The sequence below is a fragment of the Poecilia reticulata genome, unplaced genomic scaffold, assembly GCF_000633615.1.
Source record: "Poecilia reticulata strain Guanapo unplaced genomic scaffold, Guppy_female_1.0+MT scaffold_224, whole genome shotgun sequence".
NCBI classification, from domain to species: Eukaryota; Metazoa; Chordata; class Actinopteri; order Cyprinodontiformes; family Poeciliidae; genus Poecilia; species Poecilia reticulata.
Genome location: NW_007615025.1, coordinates 384652 through 397110, shown reverse-complemented (window position 1 = coordinate 397110; position 12459 = coordinate 384652). Strand labels below are relative to the sequence as shown.

The 12459-nt window shown below is 45.2% G+C and overlaps 3 protein-coding genes across 3 annotated transcripts in view; all 3 read right to left on the bottom strand.

Annotated features, from left to right (window-relative positions):
- The window catches only part of LOC103460322 (uncharacterized), a 21686-nt gene extending 17627 nt beyond the window's left edge, over window positions 1-4059 (bottom strand). Inside the window, exons 1-7 of the mRNA XM_017303236.1 lie at window positions 3958-4059; window positions 3105-3258; window positions 1675-1782; window positions 1490-1603; window positions 581-691; window positions 288-411; window positions 39-167 (exon numbers count right to left, since the gene is read on the bottom strand). Coding sequence (XP_017158725.1) covers window positions 39-167; window positions 288-411; window positions 581-691; window positions 1490-1603; window positions 1675-1782; window positions 3105-3258 — 740 coding nt within the window. The 5' untranslated portion in view covers window positions 3958-4059. The remainder of the gene's footprint in view (window positions 1-38; window positions 168-287; window positions 412-580; window positions 692-1489; window positions 1604-1674; window positions 1783-3104; window positions 3259-3957) is intronic.
- Window positions 4060-7476: 3417 nt separating this feature from the next.
- nfxl1 (nuclear transcription factor, X-box binding-like 1) overlaps window positions 7477-12459 on the bottom strand; it is a 26759-nt gene continuing 21776 nt past the window's right edge. Inside the window, exons 24-26 of the mRNA XM_008402421.2 lie at window positions 8618-8698; window positions 8134-8187; window positions 7477-8011 (exon numbers count right to left, since the gene is read on the bottom strand). Coding sequence (XP_008400643.1) covers window positions 7826-8011; window positions 8134-8187; window positions 8618-8698 — 321 coding nt within the window. The 3' untranslated portion in view covers window positions 7477-7825. The remainder of the gene's footprint in view (window positions 8012-8133; window positions 8188-8617; window positions 8699-12459) is intronic.
- On the bottom strand, window positions 10585-12453 carry LOC103460310 (atrial natriuretic peptide-converting enzyme-like). Its single transcript, XM_008402412.2, has 2 exons — window positions 12336-12453; window positions 10585-12267 (listed from the first exon to the last, which is right to left on the bottom strand). Exons 1-2 carry the CDS (start codon window positions 12426-12428, stop codon window positions 12082-12084), a joined length of 279 nt encoding a protein of 92 aa, XP_008400634.1. The 5' UTR covers window positions 12429-12453; the 3' UTR covers window positions 10585-12081.

The window sequence follows — 12459 nt, the reverse complement described above, 5'->3', positions numbered from 1 at the left end:
CGTCACTGTGGGATAACCTGAGTATTCATCAGTGGTACCTTCTCTTCTCCAGTCGGGCCTGCAGGGCAGAACCGTTCCTGAGGTTCCAGTCTGGATGGACGTGTAACCAACGGCGACGGGCCGGCGCTCCAGGCTGGTCGGGTACCATGGAAACCGAGGAGGGGGCCCTGAGGAGGAGCTGCTTACGGTTAGTCTGCTTCAGACGGATCCATGTATGGCGATGAGTCGGTGCTGAACCGGTCCAGCTGGGGGAACCGCGGCTCTGTCTGGTCCGTTACTAACCTTACCCTAGTCCCAGCTGCTCGCAGGTCAGTCTGCTCAGATCCGGGTTCCACTCGTCGGCACACACCTGGTACTCTGCTGCCGTCTTAAACACGGTCAGAACAGAACCGGACCGGTCCGACAGAGAGACTGCAGAGACCAAGATCAACACAGGACCCATCAGCAAAGGCTGTTCATTACACCAGCGCCCCCTACAGTCACTAAACACAACTACTTTCACTCAGTGCATGTTTGTCTCTGCAGCTCTGTATAGTTTATATACTGGTCTATTAATCATCTGATAAAGATGTGACTGTACCACAGTTCCACTCATCGGAGCTGTCGGAGCAGTGCCTCCTCCCGTCACACCACAGGGTGCGGTGGACACACTGGTGGTTGTTACAGGCCAGTTCGTTGTCCCTGCAGACCGCTGCACCCACAAACACAACAAGTTATTAATAAACAAAACAAGTTATCCACAAACACAAGTTATCTATAAAACACAACAAGTTATCCACAAACATCCATAAACACAACAAGTTATCCACAAACATCCACAAACACAACAAGTTATCCACAAACACAAGTTATCTATAAAACACAACAAGTTATCCATAAAACATCCACAAACACAACAAGTTATTAATAAACATCCACAAACACAACAAGTTATCCATAAACACAACAAGTTATCCATAAACACGGCTTCATCTCCACCAATATGAAGATACTTTGTGTCACTAAATGTCAGAGGTCGCCACCTTCTGCTAATCCGCTAGCAGCTAAGCTAATCTTTAGCATTTTACTGACCGACACATTTAGCACACTTCACTGATTTATAAACTTTCAGTTAAATAAAACTTGACATCTGTGTTGAAGTTTTGGTTATTGACTTCTTCCTCACATAGTCAGACGTTTATATTCATGCTCTTATTTTGAAGGGGGATAAACTGTTTACCCACCAGTTCCGTTTCCTTTTCTTATGTTCAATTTCTTTTTAGGAAACTTTATTAAGCAAATGGAAAGTATACAAGAGACATGCGAGTTATACAGAAGCTTTTACAACCAGGCTGTTAATTAAACAGCTGCTAACTACTGCATTGGTTTAGCATTTCTTTCTGCTAAACACCATACAGAGCAGCGTAGCATTAGCAGAACGTTAGCAGGTCAGTGCACCTAACTTAAAGTTCAAAGGTCACAGGAGACTATGAAGTGGATTCAGTCTCACAGCAGTTGGCTTCGTCCACCTGCAGGGGGCAGTCTGGGAACCCGTCACAGATCATGGAGGGCTTGATGCAGAGCGTGCTGCCGGGACACTCCCACAGAGCGCGCTCAGAGCAGCCTGAGGCAGAGACAGCAGCAGTCAGACCACAGACAGCAGGACAGCTGGACAGCATCKGGACTCTGTCCCACCACAGTTGTCCTCGTCGCTGTGGTCGTCACAGTCCAGGTGTCCATCGCAGCGCTTGGTCGCCAGGACGCAGCGGCCGGACCGGCACTTGAAGTGGCTGGGGGAGCACTCTGTAACCATGGCAACGGAGCAGCATCAGAGTTACATGAGACATCTTCATCATCATCTTNTGTGTGTGTGTGAGCGGGTGTGTGTGTGTGTGTGTGTGTGTGTGTGTGTGTGTGTGTGTGTGTGTGTGTGTCAGTAATGTTGGACTTTGGTTCTGGTGGTGAAACATGATGGAGATTCTCCAGAACCCAGCAGGTTCTGAACGGGTCCAGACTGGTGAACCGGACCTGCAGGCTGTAGAACCAGTTAAACTGAAGAGCTGAGAGGAAAGTGGGACATGGAGGAATGTGAGCTGGTCGTGTTCTGGGTTTATGGGTTTTGGTTTTCTAGTTTTCTGGTTTTCTAGGTTTTCTGGTTTTCTAGTTTTCTGGTTTTCTAGTTTTCTGGTTTTCTAGTTTTCTAGGTTTTCTGGTTTTCTAGGTTTTCTAGTTTTCTGGTTTTCTAGTTTCATTCGGGTTTGTGGTTTCATTCGGTTTGGGTTCTCCGGTCCGTTTCTCTCAGCCAGCTGAGCCTCTTATCTCTCTGCTCAGGTCAGACCTGGACTCCGTCCTGAAGCGGATCCACAGACAACTGACTTTAAGTTTAATTGTTTTATGGAGCTTCAGGTGAACTGTGCAGATTCAGGACAGAATCTGGTGATCTATAGATCTATAGATCTGGTGATCTATAAATCCCATCCGCAGCTCAGGATTCTGGGATCTGTTATTAATGTCTGACTGAACTGATGGATTAATAAACCTGGATTCATCCACACTGTTTATTTTAGTTGCCTTAAAAGCTCATTTTACTCATGGGGTTTTATTCAGATGTGTTTTAAAATATCAAATTTATTTCATTTTATCGTTTTTCATGAACCTACTGAGGAGAAACAAACGTTTTTACAGAAATTTAAATAATTCCTGTTTATTTATTATTGTATAATTTATTAATTGGTCATTAAGTTGTTATTTATGCCCAACATTCAGATCGTTTTATTCATAAAGTCAAATGAGACGCTGGCGCCCCCTGGTGGACAAACTACCAGCTGTGACTTTATGACGTCATTATTGGAAAAAATCACTGATGTTAAACTAACTGGTCTGAATCCAGTTTAACCAGTTTAACCAGTTTAACTCATCAGGATCCAAACTGAACATTTGCAGATATGTTATTTCTTTATGCAAATTAAAACATGTAACTAATGAAACATTTCAGGTAAAATTATTATCCTGATTTTAACATTTTATAACTGATTCATGTTTTCATTAAATGTTTCAGGAGTAAATTCAGTTTCTGTTGCTTTAACTTCATAAACTTTAACTGTCACTTCTGACCAATCAGGAACGCAGTGAAGCTGCTGTTGTCATGGCAACAGCCGGTTCCGGTGGTGGGCGGGGCTTCAGGGTTCTGGTGGATTCGGGTTTTACCTCAGCTGGGTTCTGGTGCGGCCCGTCCTCTGTGGGCCGGACGTAGCGCTTCGTAGCTTCTTCATCCATCATCTGAAACACAAGCGGGCAGTTTGGACCTCAGCCGGAATGAACCAGAACCAGAACCTGGTTCTGATGGGTTTTACTGGACTGACTGGTTCTGAATGGTTTTTGTTCCTGGTTCCTGTCAGACTTTGAAAGTCCAAACTGGACCCGGTAGAGAGCAGATCGGTTCCTGAGGTCCAAAATGTTCTGATAAAGTTTAATCCTGTAATTCTTGTATTAAATAATTAATTTCTGTATTTTAATGTTCTCCAGGTTCTTCTGGACCTTTCAGTGAAACGGGTCAGGATGTTTTTAAAGATCAGAATAAAAATATCACATTTCAGAACCACAAAACCCATTTAATCAGAACCAGAACAAAACACGTCTTAATAAAAATGTTTTTATAAGCAAAAAGTTTATAAATTTACCAAAAACTCCAGCAAAAAATGAGATAAATGTGTAAAACTCAGTTATTGCTTGTAAAATAAAAGTTTACAAAGTTATAAAACTGACTTTGTGTTGATATTGTGACTAATTTGATTCATTTTGTATTAAAATAAAAAAATAAAATGAAGCTGAATCAGATTTTAATTTGTTGATTTTCCTTTAAATTTCATATTTCAGCAGCGAAACAGAATTAATGTCGAGTTTTATTCAGATTAAAATTTACCTGATTTTCCTCTATATACTAGTTTAAATATTTCAGGAGTTTTTCTGTTTTCTTACCTTTGCTGGTTTGATGCGTCTGGAAGCGAGACGAGAGGAAGACTGAGTCAGAGAGAGAGGGACGAGGGAGGGAGAGAGAGAGAGAGATGAGAGAGGGAGAGGAAGAGAGAGAGAGGGAGGTAGAGAGAGAGAGAGGGACGAGAGAGGGAGAGTGAGGGAGGGAGAGAGAGAATGAGAGACGGACAAGCCAGAGAGAGAGAGGGAGAGTGTGTGTGAGCAACCTGTGTGTGTGTGTGTGTGCGCGCACGTTTGTAATACCTTGTGGGGACGATTTGCCTGACACTACGTTATGGGGACCAGTTGCTCCTTGTGGGACCGAAGCCTGGTCCCCACAAAGGGAAACCCTGTTTTAGGGTCAGGGGTCAGAGTTAGGACTAAGGTGAGAATTGAGTTTGGGTTGGTTAGAGTTAGGCTGTAGAAATGAATGGAAGTCAATGGAAAGTCCCCACGAAGATAGCCAAGCATATATGTGTGTGTGAGTGTGTGTGTGTATGAGCATTGTGTGCATGAGCAGCATGTGTGTGTGTATGAATAGCATGTGAGTGTGTGTGCCAGCAGCATGTGAGTGTGTGTGTGCCAGCAGCATGTGTGTGTGCCAGCAGCATGTGTGTGTGTGTGTGCCAGCAGCATGTGTGTGTGTGTGTGCCAGCAGCATGTGTGTGTGTGTGTGTTTGTGTGCCAGCAGCATGTGTGCGTGTGTGTATGAATAACATGTGAGTGTGTGTGTGTGTGTGCCAGCAGCCGCTACGGCCCGTTGTGTCGGCTCTCTCTAAATGCCACCTCTCAACACACCTGGTATTTGTTACTTCTCAGTCCTCAGTATTAATGGCCGCCTGCAGACAAACAGCCTCCATAATGGCAGGTTTTCCTGGCTGAGCTCAGAGCTGCTGACGTCAGCAGAACCGCTCCGTGTCTGGGTCAGCACCAGGCGCAGGTCCAGTGGTTCTCCAGAACCTCCTCCACCTGGCCGGGTCACCTGGTTCCTCCTGGTTCTTACTGCCCACCGTCGCCCAGAGCTTGACCAGGATGAGGCGCCGATCCAACTGTACCGGGTCTGGACTGGGTCTGGACTGTTCCAGAAGTAGCTACACCACAGATCTGAAACGGTTTCTGGACCTGATTCAACCACTCGGCCCGTGGTTCTGGATCGACCCAGAAATATCAAAGTCATAAGGTTGAATCAGAGACGGACCTGCTGACCCGGCAGAACCTCAGACCATCAGTAGAAAAACATGGACACAGAAGCAGAGATCAAGATTAATGACCAGAGAATGAAACCTCCAGGAAACCAAACATCTGCTGCAGGTCAGAGGTCGAGCTCCATCTGCAGGTCAGAACATCTTGAGGCACCAAAACGTTTTGGACCAGAACCAGGATGATGCGTTTCCTGTTTCTCCCTCATGTTCTCTGTCCTCATGGGTCCTGTGATACATTTTAAATCTATCAGATTAAATATATTATTTAAATAAAATGTGTAACATTAAGATGAGACAAACTCCTGATTGTTGTAGTTCAATAAACCGACAGGATCCCTGGAGTGTAACATGATGCTGTATGTCAGCGGTAATAATATTTCTGACACATCTTCAGTCGGATCCGGCTATAAAAAGCTGCTGGTTCCTTCCTGTGTGGAGAGGAAGTGGAAAGATGTGCAGACAGACGGTGAGTCAAGCCTTTTATTAGAGCCAGAAACACAAAATACAAGCAAATATTCACCAAAACACCACAGGCAGCAGATCACCTGGTCGTCATGGCAACAAACTGATCAGGGCCGAAACAAGAGGCAAAACACGACCTGAACGCGTGACTGGATGATCTCACACACACGGATAAACACACATGGAAAAAAACACACACGGATAAACACACATGGAAAAAAACACACACGGATAAACACACACACACACACCTGTGAGAAACTCAACATACAAAAAGCTGTAGAAAACACTGTAGAAACCCAAACAGCAAAGGAATGTTCTGGTTGTTCTGGTTGTTCTGGATGTTCTGGATGTTCTGGTTGTTCTGGGTGTTCTGGATGTTCTGGATGTTCTGANGTCTCGCGCCTCCGTCTCGTTGCTGCCGTCAGACTCAGGACCCGAACCCGGCCAGGTTCTGCTGGACCTCAGATGTTCTGGACACCAAGGACCGGAAACCTGCCCCAGATTAGCGGTCCAGAACGTCCAGGTTCTTCTGGACCAGAACCGGGTTCAAACTGGGCCTATGTTAACATCCTGAGGATCCAGGTTCTTCTGGACTCGGTACCAGGCTCAGGTTCGGATTGATACTGACTCTAGAGGTTCGGGTCCAGATTAAAGTCTGATTTCATTTGGATTCTAATCTGGAGTCGGATCTGGAATGGGGTTTGAATCCKGGTCCAGTTCTGGACTACAGATTGGATCAGTATCTGGACCTGGTTCTGAACTCCAGATTTAAATCTGGATCCATATTAATTCAGAGAGCAGACGGAATCAGCTCTGGGTCGGTTCCGACTCGGTTACAGGTCTGGATTCAGTCTGGATCCAGATTAAGTGTAAACTCAGGTTGGACATCCGGGTCCAAACTCAGGAACCGGTTCCTGATGAATGGATCCTGATCCTAACATCAGAACCTCAGTCTAAACCCGGTTCCAGATCAAGTCAGAACCCAGATKAAAGCAGATTGGATTTAAATCCAGATCCAGATTAGTTTTAGATTGATGTGAACATTTGGGTCTGGATTGGTTCTGGTCTAGAATCATCTGAGCTCAGATCTAGATTGGTTCTGGACTGAGTCCGATTCTGGTTCTGGACTTTAACCTGGATTAAAAGCAGGATTCAGATCTCGACTCTGGTGTCCAATAGAACCGGGTCAGGTTCTGGATTTTGATCCAAACCGTTTTAATCTGCATCCAGATTAAGGCTGRGAACTCGGCTCTGTTCTGGACCGTCAGAACCAGAACCAGTCTGGATTTAAACTGGGATGTTCAGATCTCTGCTCCAGTCTGGCGTCGCGTCCCGACAGACTGGACCTCACTGAGGAAACGATTCATTGTCCAGAACTGATAAAGTTCTGGTTCCGGGTCGGTCCGGTTCCTCAGCCTTTTCCAGTCAGACCCAGTTGATCTAGAGACCCACTAACCAGTGCTGGGTCGATCTCTGATGTTCTGAAGGTTTGGTCCGGGTTGGTGTGGACCAGAACCAGAACATACGCGGCCATCCAGAGCAGCAGAGGTTGGCCTTCATCAGGAACCCAGCAGATTGTAACGGATTACATAACGGACCTCGGTACCAGCAGGTTTGGACCCGGCCGTTCCAGCAGAACCATCAGCGTTTGGACCCGGGTCTCCGTTTGGACCCAGCAGAACCAGGACGTTCTGCTGCTTTAGACACATGAAGTGAGGCGAGCAGCGAAGCTCCTCTGCTCATCGTCGCCTCCTGCTGGCCGACGGCTGCAGGTCCAGACGGGTCAACGAAAAGGTCAGATTTAAACCGGACCGCTGGGGTCAGCAGGTCATGATGGTCAATGATGGCAGCATGGAGGTCAAAGGTCAGAGTTTATGGTTTATTTCTCAAAAACAGAAAGAAAATCATGAAAGAATAAAGATGTTACAGGAAACCATTTTTCTCCAGTACTGTGTGAAACGGCCGTCTTTGATTGGTCTGAACACAGATGACCTTCTGACCTCCTGTGGAGCTCCAGGGGTCATTTTCAGTCCAGGGGTCATTTTCAGTTTGATCCACAAGAAAAGTTACAACAGGAAATAAAGAAAAAGAGGAAGAAATACCAGCTGGAGGACCAGCGTCTGATCTGGAGGATTCATTTAAATCGAAGAAGAAGAAAACATGAACCGCCCTGCAGCTTCTGGATGAAAGGGGTGACCTTTGACCCCTCAGGCCTGGCTCAGCAGGTAGTAGGCAGCGGCAGACAGCAGAGCGCCCCCCAGTGGCAGCAGGAGGAAGGYGCACCTCCTCCTCCACCTYCTGGCTCGCTCCTGCTCCTCGTCCACCTCCTCCCTCCGGCCGCGCCGCTTTGACCTCCGACCTCCTCGCCGCTTCTCAAAGGCCTCCAGCTCCTCCTGGTGGAGCAGAGGGAGAACGGCAGGATGAAAGCTCCGGACCAGAACCGGGYTAATGGACCAGAGGTCGGATCAGCAGAACCGAACCTCCCTCTAAGAACCTGGCTGTCCTCCAGACTGACCTGAAGCTTCTTCTGCTCCTCCTCCAGAGCGGCTTGTTGCTCCGCCTCCTTCACCTGGAGAACAAACAGTCAGACCAGGTGTGTCTCCAGGTGTGTGTGTGTGTGTCTCCAGCTGTGTGTGTGTGTCTCCAGGTGTGTGTGTCTCCAGGTGTATGTCTGTGTCCAGGTGTGTGTGTCTCCAGGTGTGTGTCTGTGTCCAGGTGTGTGTGTCTCCAGGTGTGTGTGTGTGTCTCCAGCTGTGTGTCTCCAGGTGTGTGTCTGTGTCCAGGTGTGTGTGTGTCTCTCCAGCTGTGTGTGTGTCTCCAGGTGTGTGTCTGTGTCCAGGTGTGTGTGTGTGTGTGTCTCTCCAGCTGTGTGTGTCTCCAGATATGTGTGTCTCCAGGTGTGTGTCTGTGTCCAGGTGTGTGTGTGTGTCTCCAGGTGTGTGTCTGTCTCCAGGTGTGTGTGTGTGTGTCTCCAGGTTTGTGTCTCCAGGTGTGTGTACCTGGCTGGCCTTCCTCTTCTGGTCTTTGCAGACGACGTCACACTGAAGTTCACTCTGAGCCGCCAGAGAACACATCACTTCCTGAAAGGACAGCTGGAGGTCACATGACGCTCTCAGCCAATCAGGAGGCTGGTTTATGCAGATTTATGACGTCAACAAGGGTTTTATTTCCCACCTTTTTAATTTCCCATAATTTGGATAAWTTCCCATCTAACAACCATAAAGTTAAGCACTGCTAGCTAACAGTTAGCTGCGCTAACCCTAAAGGACTAATTGTAAACAGTTATGCTAAAGCGCAAAAGACCACCATGGTATTTAATGGAAGCTAATGCTAAAGCGCTATAACAANAACCACCACCAGGGGGAGACAGACTGCAGTTATCAAAACCACCACCAGGGGGCTTCACCAGCTGCTATCTGAACTGTGTACCAGAGAGTTTTACTCTCTGACATCTTCATGTTTCCCTCAGCTGGTCTGGACCTGTAGTGGAGGACCGGTTCTCTCTCTACTCACAGCAGTTGTTGCTCCGGGGGTCACAGGCGACGGTACCGGCTCCACAYGCTGGACAGGAAGAGGAACTGCAGGCAGGCTGAGCTGGGAGGCAACTGCCCGGGTCTGGAGGAGACAATAGCAGGGGAACCATCAGCAGGGGAACCATCAGCAGGGGAACCATTAGGAAGGAACCATCAGCAGGGGGAGACATTCACTCAGCAGCATAGATGAATGTGACTGTAGTGTAAAATGCTCTGATTGGTCAAAATGACTGGAACAGCTCTATCTACAGAAGTTCAGTCTGGTTGATTCTACCATGGGAAAGTTCAACATTTCATGCTAACAGTTAGCTACGGCATCGTGAGGCCGTCAGGTTGGAATTCAAAGTTTAAAATAAAAACATGGAACAAAGAAGCCGTGTCTGATTGGTGCTGAATGCAGAGTAATATTCTGTCCCTCCAGAATATTACGGTTATTTTTTTATAAATCAAACTCATAAATGATGTGATGCTACTTCAGAAATATTTACGAGGAATTCAGTGATAATTGTTCTTTGCACATCGATCACGGATGATAGCATCAAGCTGAGTCAGCAGAGGAGTAAAAGTAAGAAACACTGCCACCTACAGGTGGGAGTCAGCATCACTTGACCCAATGATTTTCACCAGTTTTGAAGAAAAATGTGTAAAAAACTAAAAATGATGTCTGAGCATTGAGTTGTGGATATTTCTGACATCTTTAGCCTGGCAGGCAGGTTCTATTTAAGGATTTTATGTGTTTTTATAAATGTGGGACGAGTGAAGCTGAACCAGGACGTTAATTATTGAAGATTTAAATTGAATCATTCATCATCCTGGTTGGGTCCAGATCTTCAGGTTGTTTAAGATAAAAGTAGTTTATCAGTAGCATAAATGTTGAGTCTTTATTTCTCATGTTTGAACAGAGGAAAGAAGAGCAGAGATGGGTGAAATGGAGGGATGTCTCACTCTGCTCCCGGCTGCAGTGCTCTTCGTCGCTGCCGTCCTTGCAGTCGTCCTCGCCGTCGCAGCGGAAAGCCGAGGGAACGCACTGACCGTTCCTGCACTCCAGCAGGCCCTGGCTCCTACAGGCTGCAGNTTCTGGATGTTCTGGTTGTTCTGGATGTTCTGGATGTTCTGGTTGTTCTGGATGTTCTGAATGTTCTGAATGTTCTGAATGTTCTGGATGTTCTGAATGTTCTGGATGTTCTGAATGTTCTGGATGGTCGGAAACATTCAGCATCCACTCGAGTCCAGAACCCAAAACTTTACCAAGTCTGGTAACAAAATTTCAGCAAAAAGATGAATATTTACCAGAACAAACTAAAACTAAACTTCATTAGCAGCAGATCAGCTGTTTTCATGTCTGATTATGGATTTTATCACCAAACATGCCTTTAATGTATTTATGGAATAAATACTTTAAATATTTGTAACTAAAAATGATAATTTTAACCGTCAGTCAGATAAACTGATTTCCTTTATTTGGGTTCATTTGTGCCAAAATAATAAATTGTGCTGTTTAAAACTGTTATAACTTCTGGCTTTATGACTGAAGATGTTTTCAATGAAAATGTAAAGATGAGTCCATTTTTCCTACTAAAACTAATTATTAGCATCAAGCTAGTTGCATTAAAAACTTACGCTCAGATAAAATTAAACATGTTCATTTTCATTTAGTTATTCTGTTTGTGAACACATTAAACCTTAATTAATGATTATGAATAAAATAAATCTATTGGTTTTAACAAAGCTACACAAACACGGCTAATGCTAACAGAGCTACACTAACAGAGCTAGTGCTAACAAAGCTACGCTAACAGAGCTACACTAACAGAGCTAGTGCTAACAGAGCTACACTAACGGAGCTAGTGCTAACAGAGCTAATGCTAACAAAGCTAACACTAACAGAGCTTTGCTAACAGAGCTAGCCTTCATATAAAACAGGAATATGGCGTCGGTGTGCTACATCTGTGCTTCACATCACAGAGAATCGTTTTCATGTTAGTGATATATTTATAAATGAAATACAGAAAAATATGATTTTACTGCAATAATTAGCTAATTTACTGTTAATATTTGTTTACATTTCTCCTGATACATAAAGTTACTAATAAACAGGTTTTACTGTCTTTTTGCTCTTGGTTATATGATAAAATATGAATATTTTAGATAAACTATATTAACATATTTGTGTAGAAAGATGTAAATTTCTTCAACGTTTCTGCCTGTCGGTTTCATTCATAACTGTTTAAATGTCATTATGTTCATGTAAAGATGCTTAATTAGCTAAAATCATCAAATATTCACATGATTTTCAAAACAGTTTTTAAATTAGAAATGTTTTCATTTCATTAATCAACAGACAACAGGATGGTTGAGCTTTGATTGCAGAGTGAAGCATTGTGGGAAGTTGAGTCCTCAGTGATTAACGTTGTTCAATTACAGTCAGATTTCAGCAAACAACCTGAAATGGAGAAAATTTCAGGCACCCGAGTCGGAAGAGACGGGAAGTCGTTTCTGATCACTTGAGATTTTCTGGAAAAATCATAAAAAAATCATAAGAAATAAAATTTCCTGTTAAAAGATCCTCCAGGTGTAAATGGAGGTTTTTCCCTCCGAGTTTCTGTTTGAAATAATTTACAGTTTAAACACCCCAGAGACGTTGATGCTGGACTTTAAACAAGTTTACATTTATAAAAATAAAGATTTTAGTTTTGACTTAACTGGAAACAAACAGTTTCAGGATCAGCAGCTGAAACACAACAAACAACATAAATCAAATAAACATGAATGAAAACCTTCAGGATGTTTTGAACGAGGAAAAGGCTCTTAATTTGAAAATGAAAGAAGTGGGACCCATCTGGTTGAAATGAAAACACGAGGAGGTCCAGTGGGACGGATGCAGAGGTTCTGTGGATCAGGCACAGTCAGTGACATCACTTCCTGCGGCGTCAGTCGGGCAGGAAGCTGTGGACGTAGATCTGCTGCTGGATCCAGGCCGTGAAGTGGGTCACGTTGCTGTAGACGCCGGGTCCCAGCACCTTGCTGAAGCAGACGCTGCCCCAGGACGTCAGGCCGAAGAGCGTCCAGCCCTCACCCTCCTCTTCCTCACACACCAGCGGGCCGCCGCTGTCGCCCTGAAACACACAGCCGGTTCTACAGGCGGTTCTGACCCACAACTGACCACACTGACAGCACCTGGTACCATGCAGGAGTCCACGGTTCCTGCTTCGTAGCCGGCGCAAAGCATCCTGGGAGTTATGGTCTTCATGTCAAAGTAGGACTGGCACTGCGCCATGGAGATGATGCGGACCTCGCCTTCCTGCAGC